The following is a 22,029-nucleotide window of genomic DNA, read 5'->3' on the forward strand; positions in this document are numbered from 1 at the left end:
GTGGAGAGGGTGGTCGGGGTTATCCATGATAGATAACAGTTTGTTCAGTGACCTCCTCTCACCACAGCTTCAAATGTGTCCTGTTTGCAGCCAATGATGGGTGCCTGGTCAGTTCACCTGGTTGAGCGTGCGCCCCACGTACAGAGGCTCAGTCCTTGTCGCAGCGGCCGCGGGTTCAGTTCTGACCTGTGGCCGTTTACTGCATGTCATTCCCCCTCTCTCTCTCTCTTCCACTTTTCTTGTCTTAATCTGTCCTACAAATAAAAAGCAATAAAAGCCAAAAAAATCTTTTAAAAAAAGACTCCATTTGGAAACATGAACAGCTGTTCATAACTCCTCATAACTGCCATTAACCCAAAATGGGGTCAATGCCAAAGTCTTTGAAATCGTAAACTAGTCTGACCTGATTGACCTGTCAGTGCAGCAACCTTTCCAGTTCCCTCTTAATGTCCACATCAGACAGACAGCACACAATATGACAAACAGAGATTAAAACCACTATTTGAAACAAAGCGCTTTATTCAATGACTTTGATTGAATTACAGTACAGTGAACAGGTTGTGTTTTTTCGGGTTGTAAAGGCTTTTTTAGAGAGTGAGTTCACACAAATGACCAAAACCACACTATAATTTACAGAGACCCAAAAATTCCCCTAAGAGCAATTGCACGTATTGCAAGGACAATACCTGTCCTGGTAATTAAATCTACGAGAAGAAAACGTTAAAAAGTAATTGATCCCTGTAAGAAAATCCTGTTCTACAAATTAAGATCATAGTGCAAGTAGCCATATCCTCCAGTACAGTGCAAATCAGAGCTAATGGGATTACATTTCACTGGAATTGTATCATGTGACAAAAAAAAAAGAATTGTTGGATTGGTGTATGACTGTAACCTGCCAACTGGACAGAGATCAGACTGACTGGTGTGTATGAAGTAGACCAGACACACAGCTGTTTATGTCCACTGACATCACAGTGTGCCATCGCAATAATTATCCATTTTTGAAATTTAGCATGTGAAGGACCTAACGAATAAATTCACAGTCTGTGAGGTGGAATATGAAAGACAGATACTGTCTAAGAATCAGTTTGAAAATGTAATTTATCATTTAAACACAGACATTTCAATTGACAGATCAATGCAATGGTGACAGTAACTATGAGTAGACCATTTATGTATTAGAAACAGAAATGAGAGCCCTGTATTATGAAACTGAAGAAAGTAAGATAACAATGGAATAAGTGAAATTAATTATATCACAGACGCGTCGTGCAGTCCGTTTACAAAGTGGATCCTTGGACCCCCACAGGGCCCGGGTCCTCCTCTTTGTTCTGCTGGACCGGGCTGGGCTGGGTGAGGCTGTCCATGGCAGACAGGATGGAGGAGAACAAGTGTTCATTGTGGGTGTCCAGAGATCCACGCTGCCTCTCAATCAACAGAAGGGTGTCTCTTAAAACTGGAAATGCAGAGAGAATACAAAAACACTTAGTGAGGAGATAATGACGCCGAGTTTGTGTTCGTAATGTTGCATGTTACAAACTGACGTGGAGACATGGCGTTGATGCAGCTGAGGAGAAGCTGTCCGGTGTGCAGAACACAGGAGGTCAGGGGCTGTTGACCGCTCACTTCTCTCTGAAAACTCTGACAACAAGAGCGTCACATTACACAGTTAGAACACAATGTGGATGAAGTGACTTTTTATACTTATTGAGTAGAGTTGATTTTTCTTTTCCACTGTAATATACACTCCCCTAAAGGATTATTAGGAACACCATACTAATACCGTGTTTAACCCCATCCTCTCAATATGGGCCAACATTTCTAAAGAATGCTTCCAGCACCTTGTTGAATCAATGACACAAAGAATTAAGGCAGTTCTGAAGGTGAAAGGGATCCCCCACACCATTACACCCCCACCACCACCAACCTGCCCAGTGGTAACAAGGCATCACGGATCCATGTTCTCATTCTGTTTAAGTCAAATTCTGACTCTACCATCTGAATGTCTCAACAGAAATCGAGACTCATCAGACCAGGCAACATTTTTCCAGTCTTCAACTGTCAAATTGTAGCCTCATTTTCCTATTTTTAGTGGAGATGAGTGGTACATCTTCTGCTGGTGGAGCCCATCCGCCTCAAGGTTGTTCGTGTTGTGGCTTCAGAAATGCTTTACTGCATACCTCGGTTGTAACGAGTGGTTATTTGAGTCAAAGTTGATCTTCTATCAGCTGGAATCACTTGGCCCATTCTCCTCTGACCTCTGGCATCAACAAGGCATTTTCGCCCACAGGACTGCAGCATACTGGATGTTTTCCCTTGTCAGACCATTCTTTGTAAACCCTAGAAATGGTTGTGGGTGAGAATCCCAGTAACTGAGCAGATTGTGAAGTACTCAGACCAGCCCTTCTGGCACCAACAACCATGCCACGCTCAAAGTAGCTTAGACCACCTTTCTTTCTCATTCTGACATTCAGTTTGGAGTTCAGGAGATTGTCTAGACCTGGACCACACCCCTAAATGCATTGAAGCAGCTCACATGTGATATGTTGATTAGATAATTGCATTAATGAGAAATTTAACAGGTGTTCCTAATAATCCTTTAGGTGAGTGTACATGACACACATGGTAAGAGACGTGACCAGACAAGCCAGACAACTTGAGCTAAATGACCAGCTATGAAGCAATGACTGAAACGTATTTATTTCACACTGATTTACTTCTGAAATGAATCAAAAGGAAAATGAGTTGTGAAATTAACTCTTGTGTGCGCTTGTTGTTGATTCTTAAAAAGATGGACCTTTTGTTGAACTGTTTATGAACGTTTAACAAAACTGTTCATGAACTCTTGACAAAAAAGGACACTTTGAAGGACTTCCATTTATTTTAATGAAGAAAAAAATGGACAATTGACTCTTGGTCTTTAATGTTGTCACCAAGGACTTTTGAGTTCATGGCACCTTACAAATGTATGCATGTATGAATCGCCTTATAATGGTCAATTAAATGTATTGATTTATAACAATGTTGAGACATAAAATTTCTGTCGTGAATCATGTGTTGGAATGTCCTGTGTTGAGGTATTGTTGTTTTTGTGTTAATTATGATAATCGGTTGTCTGATAGGGTGAAGGGATCTGTAGGCGTGATGGGCCCTTTGATTTAGGACAGGTGAACAGGTGTTCATGAAGTGCAATCTATTTCCAACCGCACAACTAAAATCAATTGTTGCTCAGAATATGAATCCTTTTGTTTGAAGTTAAAATAATTAATTTGCAGTTTGTCCTTCAATAAAAGGCCAAATCATGACATTGAAAACATGAGAATGCATGTTGATTAACTGACCATTTCTAACAACATGTGCTCACCTCAAGAGTGATTTTACCTGACTAAAAATAAATAAATAAAATAATTAATAATAGCTAACTATTTCAATTCAGTAGTTTTAGCTAACTATTTTAACTTTTTAGTCAGTAGTTTTAGCTAACTATCTGAACTGTTTAGTCAGTAGTTTTAGCTTACTATTTCAATTGTTTAGTCAGTAGTTTTAGCTTACTATCTGAACTGTTTAGTCAGTAGTTTTAGCTCACTATATAAACTGTTTAGTCAGTAGTTTTAGCTCACTATATAAACTGTTTAGTCAGTAGTTTTAGCTTACTATATAAACTGTTGAGTCAGTAGTTTTAGCTTACTATTTCAGCCGCTAATAGCTTTTATTCCTACCGTTTATTCAATACTTTTAGCTAACTATTTGGACCGTTAAGTCAATACTTTTAGCGAACCATTTCAGTCGCTAATGCAGTATTTTTTACCTTTTTATTTCTACCATTCATTACCTTCCATTTTAGCTGCCTGTTTAAAATCCCTGTGTTCAGGTGTTACAGCTACCCTGGTTGGGAATCACTGACATACATGACCTGACTGTCCTCACTGGTAGCTACAGTCCTGGTCTTGCATTGCCAGAACTTCCTCCACAGCGGTGCGAAGGAGGGTCTGGCTAGTCCACACAGCATTCCGGAATGGGAGAAAAACGTGCTCTGGTTTATTGGCATTTCTTTAAACCTAACCTAATTCAATTGTTTAGTCAGTAGTTTTAGCTTACTATTTCAACCGCTAATAGCTATTTATTTCTACCATTTATTCAATACTTTTAACTTGATATCTGAACTGTTTAGTCAGTAGTTTTAGCTAACTATATGAACTGTTTAGTCAGTAGTTTTAGCTTACTATTTCAGCTGCTAATAGCGATTTATTCCTACCGTTTATTCAATACTTTTAGCTAACTATTTGGACCGTTTAGTCAATACTTTTAGCGAACCATTTCAGCCGCTTATGCAGTATTTTTACCTTTTTTTTGTGATAGGCATCACCGAAATGCAACACAGACATGAATGAAAATGACTGTTGCTTACTTTTGTACAGTGTTTCTCCACAAAGAGAACAGCTAAAATAGAAAACAGGTACAGCACAGATACGTCACTGTCAAGTTCATCTCAGATGACAGATGGCCTACAGCCTATTTTCTGAACAGAAGAGGGACCGAGTGAATTATTAAACCCAGCAGAAAAAGTGTTCCTGGCAAAAAAAAAATCTGCACTTTCTTTCAGGGGAAATCACACTCACAAATGTGTGTCCACCTATGCAGACCTCCAGTGGAGTAAAAACAGAAGCACATGTGCAGCTGCTGTCTGCACCTCACCTGATACTCAGCCAGAGATGACTTTACACTGTCTATGTCTACAGTGGGCGCCGCCAGCAGCTCCATCTTCTCTGACACTGTATATAACTGCTTTATGAGCTGCTCCAGGTGTGAGCAGAAGACCTGAAACAAACGATGGTTACGTCCCAATGTAAATCAAAAATAAAACCCTGCAGATTTTACATTTCAAATCGCAATCAATTGTCAACCAGCAAATCAATTGTTAAAACGCTGTATGTCACTATGAAGGCAGTGTGTTCCATTGTATCATACGGTCATATTCAAGAATACTGCAGTCACACTCTTGTGTGGAAGGTCAGATCATGTCTCTACCTGGATGTGTTGCATCAGGGAGTCACTTTGCTCCTGGTCCTCCTGGCTGCCCCTCTTGTTGCCAGGCAGGGTGAGGCCACACAGCTGCTCCACCAAAACCTCCACCTCCCTGAGACGGGATGGACTCAGTCCCCCTCCTACAGGCTCCACCCAGACTCCAGAACTCCTCCTCACTGCCTCAAAGTCCCTGCGATCAGCTGCTGATGGACAGGAGATGGATTCTTTGAGATGTAATTTGTCAGTGCATTAAGCACCACAGACTTAACTCCATTAACCTCCATTGCGTTGGGGTGGAGGAAGATATCTCAGAGAATGATTTCTTCAAACTTGGACAAATGAAACCAAAACTATCTGCATGGAGAGATATCACCAGAGAGCAAGAGAGAACATATGTTCTGTTCTAATTTGACACTCCTTGTAGTGGCAGTAATGGACTGAACCGTCTTGCAGCTGGTCTATATGGGCAGTGTTGAACTGACTAAAGACAGCTTGTTTGTTTGTGGACATGTATGCGCACATACGTGAAGTACTGTTTAGTCAGGAGTTTTAGCTAACTATTTCAACTGTTTAGTCAGTAGTTTTAGCTTACTATTTCAACTATTTAGTCAGTAGTTTTAGCCAACTATCTGAACTGTTTAGTCAGTAGTTTTAGCCAACTATCTGAACTGTTTAGTCAGTAGTTTTAGCTTACTATATCAACTGTTGAGTCAGTAGTTTTAGCCAACTATCTGAACTATTTAGTCAGTAGTTTTAGCTTACTATATCAACTGTTCAGTATATACTTATATTTTGGACCGTTTAGTCAATACTTTTAGCAAACCATTTCAGCTGCTTATGCAGTATTTTTACCTCTTTATTTCTACCATTCATTACCTTCCATTGTAGTGGTCTGTTAAAAGTATTGGTCCAGCATGATGTACTGGACCAATTTGTGTTGTAATATATATTTATTATGTAGTTATCATATACCTCAGTTATCATCATACCTATTGTTTGTAGGATATTATTTGTTTAAGGTTGCCCTTTGCACCAAAGTGTGATTGTTTCATCACTATTTTACCATGTTTCCATTTTTATCCTGCACCAATATTTAGCCAATAGAGGTATAAGCATAAGCTAATGGCACATTTATTTACCCATTCTCAGAGATGCTCACAAGTCTCTGAGCTCGAGTCTAAGTCAAGTCTCAAGTCTCTGAGCTTGAGTCTAAAAGCCGGTACACACCAACCAGACGGCCGACCCTCGGCAGAAAAGCCAGTCGAGATGATCAGTCGGGTCCCCGAGGTCCAAAAAACTGCCTCGAAACACACTGAGGTGACATCGACTTGAGAAACGTAATACATCTCCATAGCAGCAGGTGGCGCTACTCTGTATTGTTGCCCAGGAAATGAAAACCGGCAGCTGATTGGACGAACACATGGGTTTATTTTCTCCGGAAATTCAAAGCCAGACTGTTATGGCGGCCGTTCAGAATACGATCTCATATTGTACTAAAATAGTTCACTGAAACATGTTTCTGAAAACATTTTAAGCGAGAAATAGGCCATGCAGTTGTCAGTTGTCTTAAGACTTTGAGCTCGAGTCCAAGTCAAGTCTCAAGTCTTTGAGCTACTACTGCTACATTGTTCTCCTCTCTGCCCATCTTATGTTTTCCTTCACCTGTGTCCTGATTGCTGCCCTCCAGCTCTTTGACTTCAGCCTTCTGTTTCTCAGGCAGGGTGATGGAGGAGAGGATGGAGGGGGTGCCCGGCTCCAGAGACTCCCAGCTGGCTGTGACAGGCCGGCTCAGCTGGGCTGTTACTTCCCTCACCTGCACACAAGGACCAAATACTAACTTTAATTAACTTAATAATAATTAACTTTCCATAGTGTACTTTTGTTTAAAAAGATGATGGTGTGTCTGTATGATACATTTTTCCAACCTTTTAGACACTATATTTGTTTCAGAGTTGTCATCTGTTCAGCCAACAGAATCAAGTAGGCATGTTTGTGGCCATCAATGCCAATTTATTCTGAACAGGATATGTATCTGTATATATTTCATAAATAGTTCATGAACTTCAAAAACAAAACGACGCCAAACTGTTTTCTCTGTTATTACGGTGACTCAGTGAAACGCCTGCAGGCAAGAAAAAGTAGGTCTTGCTGTCGCCTAAACTATTTATTCGTTTAGAGAAAGTTGCTAGCATGGCGGTGGCTAATGGAGAGGTAGCTAACGGAGAGGTAGCTAACGGAGCAACCGATGTAAACGCATTCTCTAACATGGAGGACTTAATACGCTCGCGTCTTGGAGAAGCAGCTAAGTGTGCTTGAATCAGTGATCTCCAGTAGCAGCTCAGTATCATTATTAGCAGACGATATTTTGTTGTACATTGCTGATCTTGAGGACTCTATCCCAAAATTCTTAAGATCGTCAATGAATTTGGCTCAATCTCCGGCTATAAAATTAACTGGAATAAATCTAGTCTTCTTTTATTGAACAACAGGCAATGTGGCATCAGCCATTAGTGTTACAATACCAAACCAAAGCAAAATTACATATTTGGGCATCACCATACACACATCCCTACAGCGAGTTGTCCAGCAAAACTAAGAAACTATATAAAGTAGTGTTCAAAGAGATCTGGCCAACTGGTCTGTGCCACCGGCATCACTACGATCCAGGATTGCTGTTGTTAAAATGAACATAGTTCCTCATGTGTATTTCTTAAGTAGAATCCCCTTAGCCCCACCGATACATTTCTGGAAGAAACTAGATACCTTAATTTGGCAATATATTTGGAATAATTAATAACCTAGGCTAAAATACTCCACACTACAACGTACCTCAAACACGGGAGGCCCTCCCCAGCCTTAAAGTGTATCACAGAGCCTTTCAGCTACGAGCCCTCAGAGTGTGGATGGACCCCTCATCTACAGTCCCATGGAGATAAATAGAGCAAAACCTCACTGGAAGTCTAAGACTGCAAGACTTTGCCTTTGCAAGTTTTAACCGGTTAAACTAATCCTCTAACACAGCGTTTCCATATTCTGGTATCATAAATAGGGTAGACGCACAGGGTTTCCGCTATAAACATGTAGCAGCGGCACACCGCCGCTCCTTCAGCTGTTTATGAAAAGTCATAAAGTCGTAATTACATGACTCTGCAGAGCCGTCTGCTCTACTAAACTCAAGCGAACCGTCATCCGCTCTCTCTCCCCTTTTGGGCGAGCAACTGGAACAGTGACAGGACGTCATCACTCGTGAAGTCACGGCAACCAAATAAACAACAGGGCGAGTACTACTTGTCACTCAATCTTTGGAAAAGTGACAAACAGCGACGAAAGCCGCGACATGAAATTCGCACTCACGCTGGTCCCGTGAAATAGGACAGCTACAGTTTAATGGAAAATAGCATTGTGGACACTGAATTTGATAAATTTACTGTTTATCAGACACCAGATGAGACAAGAAGCTAATGTTAGCTAACGCTGCGGTGACGGTCCCTCTGCCTCCGACTCCCGTTAAAAGGAGAACGCTGTATTCACGTTAACGTTTTAAAACCATTTTCCATGTTAGTGGGGGTGCATACTGCTCAAAACCAACATGAAAAACGTAGCTAGTAATGTTCGCTCAGCGTTTAGTTTAGTTGTTAAACTGTGTGTAAAATGAGCGGTGACGTTGAATCACGGGTTTCAGCTAACGGCACCCTACGGTACCGTCTATTTGCTGGATGGTTTCTAACGGTCGGTAGCTAATATTAGCAGATAAGCCCGTTGACAGCAACATTATTGTTCATATTTTGGCACAATGTTTCTGACCGTAGCAGTGGTCATAGTGTTCAACACCCAAGTTCAAGTTTTTTTGGTATTATGTTATTGTTGTAGTATGCTGTTGAACACATACATATATTATTCTGTTACTGTATTACCCAGTATATATAATGTGTGTCTCTGCCGGCAAGAGAGGGGCACTTTGAAGAAAACTGCTACTTAAACCAGTATTTAAGTCTCTGCAGGTAGTTTATCAGACCATGGTTAAATGAATGCAATTTTAAAACATATTATTTTGGAAAATGATCAGCAATAATGCAGCTTGAGTGATTTGGAGTGAATGGGTTTTAACATGCAAAGGCACCAGTGTGGTCCTTCAGTAAAGAATGTCGACAACACTGACCTGTCTGGGGAGCAGCTGTAGCTCCTCCAGCTGCTCTGGAAGAGGCCAGAACTCCTCGTCCACCTCCCCACATACACACCTGGACTGTGGGAGAGCAGTAGTGGAGGAGGACAGTGCATGGTGCTGATGATGGCGGCCGTCACACTTGTGACGATTCATTTCATCTCTGTTCTTACTATCATCCAAACTGTCAAAGGACAAAGCCACAGGGTCTGTTCGGTAGAGCAAGGCACCGGAGGGCGGACCATCGGGGGATTCAGGTGACTTATGACCCACGCTAAAAGAAAAGTCCAACCCTGACAGGCTGGTGGAGCTACAAAGATGGTCCAGTTCAATCCCTGAGTCCTGCAGGTTGGGGTATGTTTGGAAGAGAGAGTCTTCCTGGAGCTTGGAGCTGTGCCCCTCACAGAGCACCTGCCCTGGTCTAAGAGGGTAGGTGTAGTCCAGCAGGGCCTGGTACTCCCTGTTCGGGTCCCAGCCTGCAGAGGTCCGGTCTGGAGATGGAGGCAAAGCCTTAGGGATGGCACAGGCCCAGTAGTTGGCCTGGTGGGGAGACATTGGATGTCCTCTTATATGTCCTCCAGAAGAGCATGGTTTGGTCTTTTCCTTGCCTCTCTGCTCCCTCCCTCCCAGCCTGAGCTGGGTCTGGCCTGGCCTGGAGTGCTCTGAGCGAGGGGTGCAAGTAGGATACAGAACAGTGGAGGTCAGTTGTGGCCTAAGAGGTGGGTTCGGTCTCTGGACCTCCAGGGTGGAGTTCAAGAAGCTCTGCTGAGCTGATCTGCTCCTAGGGAAAGGTGATACAAAACTGGGTTCTTCATGGCACAGCCTGGCCCCGAGCTCCGAGACACCCCAGGGTGAGCCGGGGTCTTGTCTTGAGGCCGAGGGACGTGAAATGTCTCTCTGAGAGAGGCTGTAGCTCTCTGGGGTCAGCTCCTCTCTTGGTCTGGTCAAGAACTGTAGGTCACTGGGTTGCTTATTTTCTTCACTTCTGCTAACACCCAACTGGTTCTCCTACAAGGCAGAAAACTGACAGAATTAAAACATGAACAGTAACATTGCTGGCTGTATCTGTCTGTTAAAGCAAATGCCTTTTTTTTGCATTTACTCCATCATGTAAACGTTCTGTAATGGATCTTTAGGCAGACTGATTATTAAGTATTGACTTATTATTACAACATATCTGGGCTACCGTGAATAAAAAGAAAACGTAACATTTCATGAGATAAAGTTGTCGTTTTACGAGAAAAAGTGTAATCACGAGACAAAGCCCTTTAATCTTGAAAACTGTTGTAATATTATGGCTGTTTATTTGAATACTTCCTTTTTTTCCTGGCAGCGCATCACCCCAACCCTTGCTTTAGGTCTTACTTTCTGCTGTGACTTTTGAAGAAAAGTGACTTTGGCACTTGGATTCATATAGAAGATCACATCACATTTACATAACTAGAAGGGCATTCCTCAAGACCTCCGCCAAGGCCATCTCGCAATTTTAACAAACGGAAAAAAAATATAAAAAATTGAATGTGTTCTTCCTGGGCCCATGCTACACCTTTCCACCAAGTTTAAAGGGAAACTATACAGTTATTTTTTTTTTAGCTTAATTCACCTTAACTGAACAGCTTCGGAGTCATTGGAATGGTTATATGACTTTATATGACTGCACACATCAAGGGACCGGCTAGCTATAAGGACAAGGTAGCGATGGAGTTTTCCACACTATCGTCGTGGCTGAACCGGCAAAAAAGAAGCAGAAAGCTAGGAAAGCATTGTTGGAGGAACAGAGGAAGAGGAAACGGCAGACTGACCGAGAGAGGAGTCAGACACGAGTAAACATCGGAGCTGCGTTTTCAGATTGGCGAGAATGGAGACAAACAAGCCTGCGAATCTGATGCTGACCTGGCGTTCTTGCTGTTGCACTCATCTTTGGGATGAACTCTGTTTAATCTTTTCTTGTTATTGTGACCTCAGGCTGTTCGTTATTGGCTGTAAAGGTTTTTATTATGATCGCTGTCTGTCACGGGCTTACTAGCTATGAAAACAAATGCACACGACCAGAGGGAGAAGATGGGAGGGGTGGGGGGAGAGTAGTTACTAGTTCAGTTCAAAAACATGCAATTTAATTTCCTCTAGGAAAAAAAAAATGGATTAAACAGAATCAGTTAATAAATAGCATGCTCGGAGAAGTCCTTCGCTCTCCGTCCTCCTCACCTTCTCTGTGTACTTCTGTGGATGGGTCTTCTTTAAGATAGATGCATGTTGTTCAGGGGAGAACAGAGGCTTTCTCATCACATACTGTCTGTCTGTCAGATACCTGGAGGTGGGAGCCACAGTAACATTTCTGTGTGGCCTTCCTCTGTCTCTCTCTTTCTCTGTCGTGCCACTTTCACTGTCTTTTGTAGTCGGACTCGGGCATCCCCGGCTATGTTTAAACTCTGGGAGATGCGTCTTCCACCTCTGGCTGCATCCCTTGGCTTCCATTGGACAACGGAAATGTAAGAAGATCCTGTCAACTAAAGGAATATAACAATTTAGTAACTTTCAAATGAAAGAATGAGATGTGTTGCTTTGTATCATTGAACCATTATTTGATGCCATGGGTTTCATGCATGTACCTTGAAGGAACCGCAAGCTTTTGGTCCAGTGTCTTCTCAATAACAAGCATCATGTTGCTCAGTTGAGGCACACAGAAGCACTGTAATGACACAGCAAAGTCCATAAAAACACATTTGTTCATTTAATGACAAAAAACACAGCATCTAACACAGGAGTGTCAACCTCAATTCCATGAAGGGCCACGCTGGAAAATAAGAATCACATCCAGGGACAGACATGTTTAGGTTATTCACATGCTATTATTTCATCGTAAAAGTCAAGCATCTTTTCTTGTATTATTGCATATCTCATATAATCTTCTCACTTACAGCTTGGTTGACATAAAGACCCAAAAAAGTAACTAAGCCATCAAATAAAAAACGACAAAAAAAGTTGAAAAAAGCAACAAAAACATTGGAATAAAAACGTCGTAAAACGGGCCAAAAAACACATTGGAAAAGTGGCAAAAAGTAGGTGGGCCAAAGTCTATTGTGAACCTAAATTGATATACGGGCCGGATCAAAATCTGCGAGGGGCCGGATTTGGCCCGCGGGCCTTGAGTTTGACACGTGTGATCCAACATATCACTAAAGCTGGGCGATATGGAGAAAATCTAATATCCCATTATTTTTTGACCAAAAAGCTCAATGTCGATATTGTGTTATTATTGATGTCATTATTGTTGGGTTTGATAAATAATCATCAGTTATGTTGATATACTATGTGGGTAAAAGCAAATACAGTTTTTTTTCCAGTTGCTAACACACTAAATAATGACATGCATAGCACAATTATTTAAACTGACACACAGAGAGCAAAAAGCTCTTCTCAAGTCTCCAAAAGTCTAAACACATGTTCTGCTTTACACACATTTTGCAATTCAAAATATCACTTTTTAAATGCAAAGAACATGGTTCTCTGCATAAGACTCAAAAATCTGACATAAAGTCACGTTTGCCATTTCAAAACACTGCCATTCAAAATGACACTACGTGAGCTAATTGGCCAATATATTTGCCACCTACCTGGCCAGTAAGCACTATGAAAAGACCACAGGTAAGCACTTTATTTTTTCACAACATTTCTGCAATTTTCTTTTTCAGTTTACGGTTTTTTGTGAACATATTTGTGTTCAGTCCAATGTTAACATATCTGCTGTGCATATGCTGCACTGACTTGTTTGGTGAAAAATAAAAAAATATAAATGTTTCAACAGCACGTGTGTGTATCTGCAAATATTTCTGTGTATGTGAACAATCTGAAGACTTTTCTACAATTTGAACTATTTTAGTATTATGGCAAAGCATACTAAAGATGAGAGTGCTTTTCATTATGCCCAACAGTGTGTAGTTGGTTAGACAAAAATCTGGTAATATCAATGAAGTGTGTGCCATATGGTGCAAAAGTTTGATTTTGATAATGCTATTTGTAGTTTTGGTTACAGTGCTTCATTTTGCAGGATATATGAGGTCTTTTGCAGTTTGGGAATTGTGTTAAGTATTTTGATAAAACCAGCCTAGTTTGCAAAATTGTGTTTTAGCAATTGGAAAAAAAACTGTAATGGAACAGCTAGAACAGTCTGGTAAGTTCAGAAAATGACATCACTTTACTGTAATGCAGCCTTTAAAACCAGGAAAAGACACCACGTGTCATATTACGATATTACGACATCCAAAATCTAAGACGATATCTAGTCTCATATATCAATATCAATACAATATCGATATATTGCCCAACCCTAATTATCACCTTATAAAGTTGTTATGGCAAACAGTTGCCTATTTACACAACATCAGACCAAAGTTCTGCACAGGTCTAAGACCCACACATGACCCATACCCATGTCTTTGAGACAAAACATTCTGTGAGTCCAAATGCTTAAATAAAATAAAATAATAAAAAGAGAGAAATTTTTTAACATGGTACATTTTAAAATGATCAAATCCCAAACCAGAAACTTTACGCAACAAAATGGGCCAAACCAGATATTTATGGTGCGTTCTTTTTGTCCACCGAAGTCGTTTTACGAGTTGTTTTCTGGAGTTACGACCCGGAAGTTGCAAAAAGAACGCCCCCGAGGTCGTATATATACGACTCGTCTGAACTCAGAGGACCCCGAGCTCACTTTCAAAGATGGCTACGTCGTGCATCACACGTAGTAAACATTGTGGTTATCTACAATTTTAAGCACTTTTGTCTTTGTTGTAAACAAATGAAGAAGTCGTACACAAAGCGCTGTATACTGCTACCTATAGGCATGTCTCTACAGTCTTATTAGGAGTTAAATACCGCCTGATTAGTTATTTTGTAGCTGGTGCAGCTGAAACTGGCTAGAGACGCTCGGTTGCTATATGACAACAACGGCTTTAAGCCGAGTCTTGAGCAGAAAGCAGAGCAGTAGCCTAACATTAACGTTAATCAAAACGTAATTTTCATGTATCAAACTGTGAAATATATGTGTGTAATATGTCAATAACTGGGTGAATAGAATCCTAAATGTTACTAAAAATGTTACAAAAATCCATCTTTTCTCCGACTCGTAGTATTGTGTGACAAAAAGAATGCCACAACCCGCGGTTATTCGTTTTTCGACACGGATGTGACGTCACGCTCGAGCTACTAGTCGCGATTACAAGACAAAAAGAGGAGAGAGGCGGCAAGATGGCGTCGCGGTAACATCACTCTGTCGTTGCTCTGCAATATGAAGTAGCAAACCTCGGTTTTTTGAACAACTAACATGAATTGAGGGCTTTCAAAAGCTACCCTAATAACTCACAACTCGGAGGCTTCTTGAAGAAGATATTTCCTACACGTTTCCCCACTTTTTTTGGCTTTTTTAAAACTGGCTAAAAGTAGTGGCTAATGCTAACTACTTTCTGATAACCTAGCTAGCTGACGGCTAACTTTACAAAAAGGAACGGACTGTTACTTCTTCTATTCGACCAATAACCCTCGGTTGACCCAAATACTCTCGAAACATGGACAAAGAGGAAGACATTAGCAGCACAATGCACTCATACGCCAAGAAGGCTCCGCAAGTCGAAGAAGGCGAGATGGAGGTAACTTTGCCTGAGCAGGAGGGCTCGGACTCGGCGCTATCGTTACCAAAGGCGCCGAAGCAGCGAGCCGCCAAGAGAATTAAAACAAATGATGACAACGAAGGTCAGTCTGTGTCCAATTCTGTTCTGCTTACTATAATGGAGAGGGTTGAAAAGATGCAAGAAGAGTCGCTGAGGAGGTTGCAGTCTTTGGAGGCGACAGTTAAAGATAATACTTGCTCCATAAAAAGTGTTACTGGCCGCTTGGAATATATGGGGACACAAATAAAAGAAGCAACAGACAAAGTTGAAACCCTAGAGAAAAAAGTTGGATTCCTGGAGAAAGAAAACTGTGTGCTCCGTGACAGGTGCAATGAACTTGATAATTACAAGAGGAGGTGGAATCTACGTGTCGCTGGGGTCAAGGAACAAGCAGGAGAAAATGTAATAAAAATGATGGTGGACCTACTCAGCCAGGTCTCACCAGACATCGCAGGCCAACTGGCCTTTTCTGTGGATGTCGCGCACAGACTGGGACCCCGCTCGGGAGAGGCACGTTCCAACCGCCGTATCATTGTGCAGTTTCTATCACGAACCCACAGGGACAAGATTTGGAAGGATGCCAGAACATCGACCGTACTCAAGGAAAGGAAAATAAAAATCTTCGAAGACCTGACTCAAGATGCCAAGGACGCCAGGAACAAACTGTGGCCGCTGGTCGAACAGGCAAGGAAGGAGGGGAAAAAAGCGGGCTTCAGAGGACATTTCGCACATATTGATGGTAAAAGGGTTACAGTGAATGACATCTAACCGAGGCCTCTATATGCTTAGACTTGCGCATGTGGGTCTTAACAAAGGTAAGGATAGTGGTCATGGCTTGTAAGGCTATCTGCTTTACCTCTGGGTAGATTATTCATCTCAGGGATATATATAAAAAAAAAAAAAGGAAATTCTACTGTAAACGCTAAACAACAACAAAAATCAGATTTAATAAATAAATAATAATAATTTATAAAATAAAAGGGTCTAATTCACAAACAAAACAAGTTTTTTCTAAGGGTTTACCTACTGTATTTACAAACTCACCCAAGGTTATCTATGTATTTCTGTTTCACTCTTGCCAGTGTGAACAATTCACACAATACCTCTGTTGTAAAGTTGCTAGACCCTACTATGAGTTGTATGAATGGTAGCAACTCTCCATTGATAGGATGGCATGAATATGGGTCTTCTGTAGATGAATATATAGTTTTTTTTTTCATGTTTAGATGTAATGCTCTCAGTGCTGAATATCATTTTATGGATAGGACCTCAGAAAAGGTGGGTAGAACAGAAAAATGAACAGTACAGATAAAAACAGAAGATAACAAGACAGAATTAAATGTGTTACTCTCTTGTGTAAAAAAAAAAAAAAAGAAAAAATGCTAGGCAATCAATTAGTTACATATGGCTCTTGCAGCCATACTTTAAACACTAACTAATTGTAAGATTAACAGCTCTTTTATAGCCTACCTGGGGAAGGAAACAAAAAAAAAAAAAAAAAAAAAGCTTTATTTTCGGGGTAAATTTCTTAAAATATTTATACAGAATTTACCTGCATGCCCGTGGTATTTTGCTAGGGGTTTGTTTTTTCTATTGCAGAGTTTACAACTCTACAACTAACTAAGTGTTCAGAGAGAATATTGTGTATTTTCCAGTTCTCAGGTTATACCTGATATTGTTCTATGTCTTTGTCCTTAATGTCTATTAATGCCAGGGGTCTTAAAAATAGTGTGAAACGCAAGGCTCTGTTTCTGTTTGCCAAGAAAAATATGACAGATTTTTGCTTTTTCCAAGAATGTCACTCAACAGCCAATGATTGTAGCTTTTGGAGGTCACAGTGGGGAGACGACATCTGGTTAGCACATGGATCAGAGCACTCAGCTGGTGTAGGAATCTTTAGGTACAGTTTTAATGGAAATATTCAAACAACCGATTTAGACTCTTCGGGGCATTTCCTCATAATGGTAATCACCAAAAATAATCATACAATAGTAATTATAAACATATATGGATATAACTCCTCTGTGGAGAATAACATGCTTCTTAATACTATAGAGGATAAAATATCACACTGGTTGATCAAATACCCTTACGCCTCTCTAATTGTAGGAGGAGACTTTAATATAGCGATGAATAATATGTTAGACAGATGGCCACCAAGGAAGTCAGGATCTCCTAACTCTGTGATAAATTATCTCATGGATAAATTTGACCTCGTTGATGTTTGGAGGGAACAGTTTCCAAATGACAGACAGTATACCTGGTCCAATAAGGACTGCTCGAGACAATCCAGAATTGACTACTGGTTAGTTTCCAGATGTTTAACGAGGAACAACATTTCAGTCAATATCAGTAACACTCCACTGACCGATCACAAAGCGATTTACCTCTCAATAACTCTGTCCTCGGATCAGTCCTCTGGCCCAAAAGCCTCATTTTGGAAACTTAATAGTTCCCTCCTTGAACATGAACAGGCCAAACAAAAAGTCAAAGAATTGATTGAAAACTTTTGGAATAAAGCAAACTCTCAGAAAGCTTATGGGACAAATTGGGAGCTTCTAAAATATGAGTTGGGAAAGTTTCTCAGGAGGTTTGGTGGTGATCTGGCCAAGAACAGACGAGCAGCTGAAGACGAGGTTATTAAGAAGCTTGCGTTTCTTTCCCAACAAGAGTCTTTATCTAATGAGGAAAGATGTGAATATACAAAATTACAAGATAAATTGGATGACATCTATAAATTAAAAGCTAAGGGAGCCTATATAAGGTCAAGGGAACGATGGATAGAAGAGGGTGAACAAAATTCAGCCTACTTCTTTAGAAAAGAAAAAAGTAAAAATGTATTGGCTACTGTAGATCAAATTAAAGTGGAGGGGAAATTATTAAAGACCCAAGAAAGATAGCCACCCATTGCTATACTTTCTATAACAATCTATACACCTCGTTACTGCGGAGGTAACAACTAAATCATTTATGGACTCTATCAGCCACGGTAGACTTATATCCCCAGAAGACAGAGACTATTGTGATGATGCCATTGCTCAAGAGGAGGTTCTGAAGGCGATTAAAAATCTAAAAACAACAAGAGCCCAGGGTGTGATGGTATAACTGCTGAATTGTACAAAATGTTTGATGAATTACTAACCCCCTTTCTGGTAAAAGTTTTTTCAGAGAGCTAGAAAAAGAAAGCTCTTCCAACAACTATGACGCAGGGTGTCATCACATTGATCCCGAAACCAGGCAAGGACAGAAACTGTCTAGAGAATTGGCGACCTATTACTCTCTTAAATAATGATTACAAAATTTTTGCACTAGTTTTTGCTAATAGACTCAAAGAAGTGTTAGACTCTATTATAGATGAATCACAATCTGGGTTCATGAAGAAACGACACATTGCAAATAACATCAGATTAGTGATGGATTTATTAGATTACAATGAGTTTATCACTGACAACAGTTTCATTCTGTTCCTTGATTTTTATAAGGCGTTTGATTCGCTTGAACATGGTTTCATCCTGCACGCGCTTAAAAAATTTGGATTTGGAGATGGCTTTTGCAGAACTGTCAGGACCCTGTATGAAAATGGCAGTAGTGCAGTAAAATTAAAATTTGGTACTTCCCCTAGATTCAGAGTGTCACGTGGAATAAAACAAGGGTGCCCAATCTCCCCGTACTTGTTTTTAATTGCCTCTCAACTCTTAGCTCTACATGTCTCTAACAGTGCATTGGAAGGGATAACATTGGCTGAAAGAAGTATCATCCTTAGTCAACTGGCCGATGACACAACCATCTTCCTGAGAAATGCCTCCCAGATTCCCCCTGCAATAGAGCTGATCAGAGGATTTTCACAAGCTTCAGGTCTCAAATTGAACTTAAGAAAATGTGAACTAATGGCAGTTAAAGAATGTGATGTTTCAACTATATGTGATATCCCTGTGAAGGAACAGGTTACATACCTGGGAACAATAATAACTAAAGACCACAATACAAGAAGTCTAATAAATTTTAGCCCTATCATTGAAAAAACAAAAAAGAAACTAAATTCTTGGCTAAAGAGACTTATCCCTGAGAGGAAGAGTCTTACTGACAAAAGCGGAGGGAATTTCCAGACTTACATATCTCGCGGCCTCTTTGGATGTTGATTGTGGGGTATCGAAAATAATTGACAATATGTTGTTTAATTTTGTGTGGAAAAACAAAACTCACTTCGTCAAAAAGTCTGTAATAATGAACACAAATCAATGTGGGGGCTTAAATTTCTTGGACTTCACAACTTTAAGCAACACCTTCAAAATCAACTGGCTCAGACAATTCTTTAATAATCCAACATCACTATGGAATTTTATTCCTAACTATATTTTCTCTAAAATCGGTGGCCTGAATTTTCTGTTATTATGCAATTATAGTATTGCCAAACTCCCAATCAAACTGTCCAATTTTCATAAACACATGCTTTTAGCTTGGTCTCTCTTATTTAAAAATAACTTCTCACCCCATCGGTATTACATTTGGCATAATAAGGACATTCTCTTCAAAAACAAATCTTTATTTTTTGAAAACTGGTACAGGAATAATATTTTACTTGTTGGCCAACTCTATGACACGAATGGCAGACTGTACAGTTATTCAGAATTTATGCGGAAATTTCAAATTCCTGTTTCGGTCAAGGAGTATGCAATTGTCTTTGATGCAATTTCTTCTGGAATCAGAATGCTGCTGGGAGGCATTAACTTCCCATGGCCACTGACTCACAATATGGATTTATCTGATACTGCTGTGGGGAATTTATGCTTTTCTGCGGCGTGCCGGACTAAAAATAAAACAATTAGAACTTTATACCAAAAAGATATTGTTACTATTCCTCATATAATACCATATTGGAACAGTTTAATAGAGAATGTCCCTTGGAAAAATGTTTGGTCTTTACCTTTCAAATATATGCTTACTAATAAAGTGAGAGAAGTTACGTTTAAATTAATTCACAGATTCTACCCAGCAAAGTGTGTGCTGAAGCGGTATAAACCAGATATTGAATCTGAATGCTCTTTCTGTAAAAGGTCAGATGAAGATATCTCCCACTTATTTTGGAAATGTTCCTACACAGAAAAATTCTGGTCAAACGTCCTTGAATTTATCCAAACCCATCTCATTAAGGATTTCTCGTTTTGTTTTAAGGATGTTTTCTTTGGTGTAGTGGAGCTTAAGACGGATAAGGAAGGGAAATATTTCATAATTAATCTTTTATTTCTACTCGCTAAACATCACATCCATAAATGTAAGTTCAGGGGCTCTAAACCTTTCTTTCCTGTGTTTGAAAATGAAGTCAATGAATACATGGACTCTATAAGATATTCAAAGAACTGTAAAGCTCTGAAAACTGTGCATATATTCTCAACACTTGTGGCATCACATGACTGAATGATACTGGAACTCTCCTAACTGTAATGATGCTATGAATCGGACTGCTTGTTGATTGGCCTTGATGGACTTTGCAGACTCCCTGGCATATGAATTGCTTATGTACTTATTTTGTAGTTGTATGTATGTGTACGTCTATGTGTTGTATGTAACTTCAAATGCTCTCAATAAATTAATTAAAAAAAAAAAAAAAAAAATACAAGACAAAAAGAACGCACCATTAGAGCCCTACAGCAGCAACAGCACGGAGAACCATCAGCAGTGTCCCTGCACATGCGCAGTACAGCACTCACAGATGCGCGAGGAGTAGCCATTGACATATATATAATAATATTGATTCTGGTTCGCCGGCTAAACGGAGTCACGCCAATTCCACGCCTAGGGTGCAAAGCGTAGACTAGGCCTACTGCATTTTTATTACCACGCGTTTGCATCATTAGCAGCGGTCATTAGAGCCATGGAGGAGTTGCTCAGCGGCTCATGAACCCAACAAAAGTTCCCCCTGGTGTGTTGGTGGTTAGGGTGGAGGAAACGGTGTGGGCCAATCACCAGTACAGCTGTGGGACTGTCAATTAACAACCACAGTACATTCATAGTGCCCCCCCACAGAGCCCATGCTGCTCCACGGTTGATTTCATCCCAGGGGAGAGTGGAGCGGGACTGTGGATGAAACCATGGCAACAAGCAGTGACACATTAGTGACCTACAAAACGAGAGAACGAGAAGCCATCGGAGTTTACAGAGGTGGCCATGTAAGGTCGTCGAAAGCTTATTTTATTTAAGGCGATTCAACTGCTGACGAGAAACGCAACTTGAGACGGAGCCTACAGAGAGCTACAAGATGTTTCGAATTACAAAGGCTTTGTGATTTTACTAAGATAACTATTGCGTCGTAATAGACTTTAAAAAAAAGTCTTGCAATTAGACGTGTCCTTGCTTATAACCAATCCAACTTCACAATTCTTTAGGATCTGCCCATAAATTCGGCATCCTTTTGATCCACTGAGCTCGGCGGAAGTCAGACAATAACGTTAGACACTTACCGAAAACCAATGCAGTCTGACTAACGACTCAAGCGCCCGTTACAGCTCTGCCTAAGTGTCAGTGTGTGTCAGAACAATACAAATGACAGACACTTACCACGTTAAGTACAAAAGTTGAGCTCGGAGCGTCTAGTTCCTGTAGCTTCACAGTAGCTTTTGTGTCACTGCAGTCCTTGCAGCCGCCTCCTTCGTGCTGCCTTCACGTGCTTCTCCTCAAATCCTGTCATGCCTCTTTCCTGTACGAAGTTAATTAGCACTAGTCTTTTCTAATGAAGAAGAGTCGCTTATGTAGTGCAACATGTAGAGTGTGTGAAATATAACCACATCTTAAGAATACAAAAGTAATAATTCAAATGAACGCTTAACAACGGGAAAAAAAGCGTCGTATTAGTTTTTGCTTTGTGAGGCGAAACCACACAATTACAATATAGCTGACGGCAATTGAAGGCAACAAAACTGTGGCCGATTTTATGTGGCTTCACACTGCCCTTTAGTGGACAAAATAAGAAGTGCATACAAATATTTATATACTATATAATCAGAGTCGGACAATGTATCTTATAGTAATAACCTCTACAAATACTGGCACTACCAATACGATGACTGGTACTAATGATGGTGATAGAGCCTTGCCTTGTTACCACTGGGCGGGCTGCTGGTGGTGGGGGTGTAATGGTGTGGGGGATCCCTTTCGCCTTCAGAACGGCCTTCATTC

The 22,029-nt window shown here is 40.5% G+C and overlaps 1 protein-coding gene across 4 annotated transcripts; it reads right to left on the reverse strand.

Moving 5' to 3' along the window:
* Positions 1–501: 501 nt before the first annotated feature.
* Positions 502–21,542, reverse strand: cep68 (centrosomal protein 68). Of its 4 annotated transcripts, none has more exons than XM_039784223.1 (9): positions 21,412–21,542; positions 11,797–11,876; positions 11,393–11,694; positions 9,185–10,195; positions 6,688–6,838; positions 5,029–5,225; positions 4,696–4,818; positions 1,545–1,641; positions 502–1,456 (listed from the first exon to the last, which is right to left on the reverse strand). In XM_039784223.1, exons 3-9 carry the CDS (start codon positions 11,660–11,662, stop codon positions 1,281–1,283), a joined length of 2,025 nt encoding a protein of 674 aa, XP_039640157.1. In that variant the 5' UTR covers positions 11,663–11,694; positions 11,797–11,876; positions 21,412–21,542; the 3' UTR covers positions 502–1,280. The 4 variants fall into 4 exon arrangements, with proteins under 4 accessions (XP_039640157.1, XP_039640155.1, XP_039640156.1 ...); XM_039784221.1 differs by having other exon boundaries at positions 5,029–5,228; XM_039784222.1 differs by lacking the exon at positions 21,412–21,542 and adding an exon at positions 21,315–21,386 and having other exon boundaries at positions 5,029–5,228.
* Positions 21,543–22,029: the final 487 nt, after the last annotated feature.

This window comes from Perca fluviatilis, chromosome 19 (assembly GCF_010015445.1).
Source record: "Perca fluviatilis chromosome 19, GENO_Pfluv_1.0, whole genome shotgun sequence".
In the NCBI taxonomy this organism is placed as follows: Eukaryota; Metazoa; Chordata; class Actinopteri; order Perciformes; family Percidae; genus Perca; species Perca fluviatilis.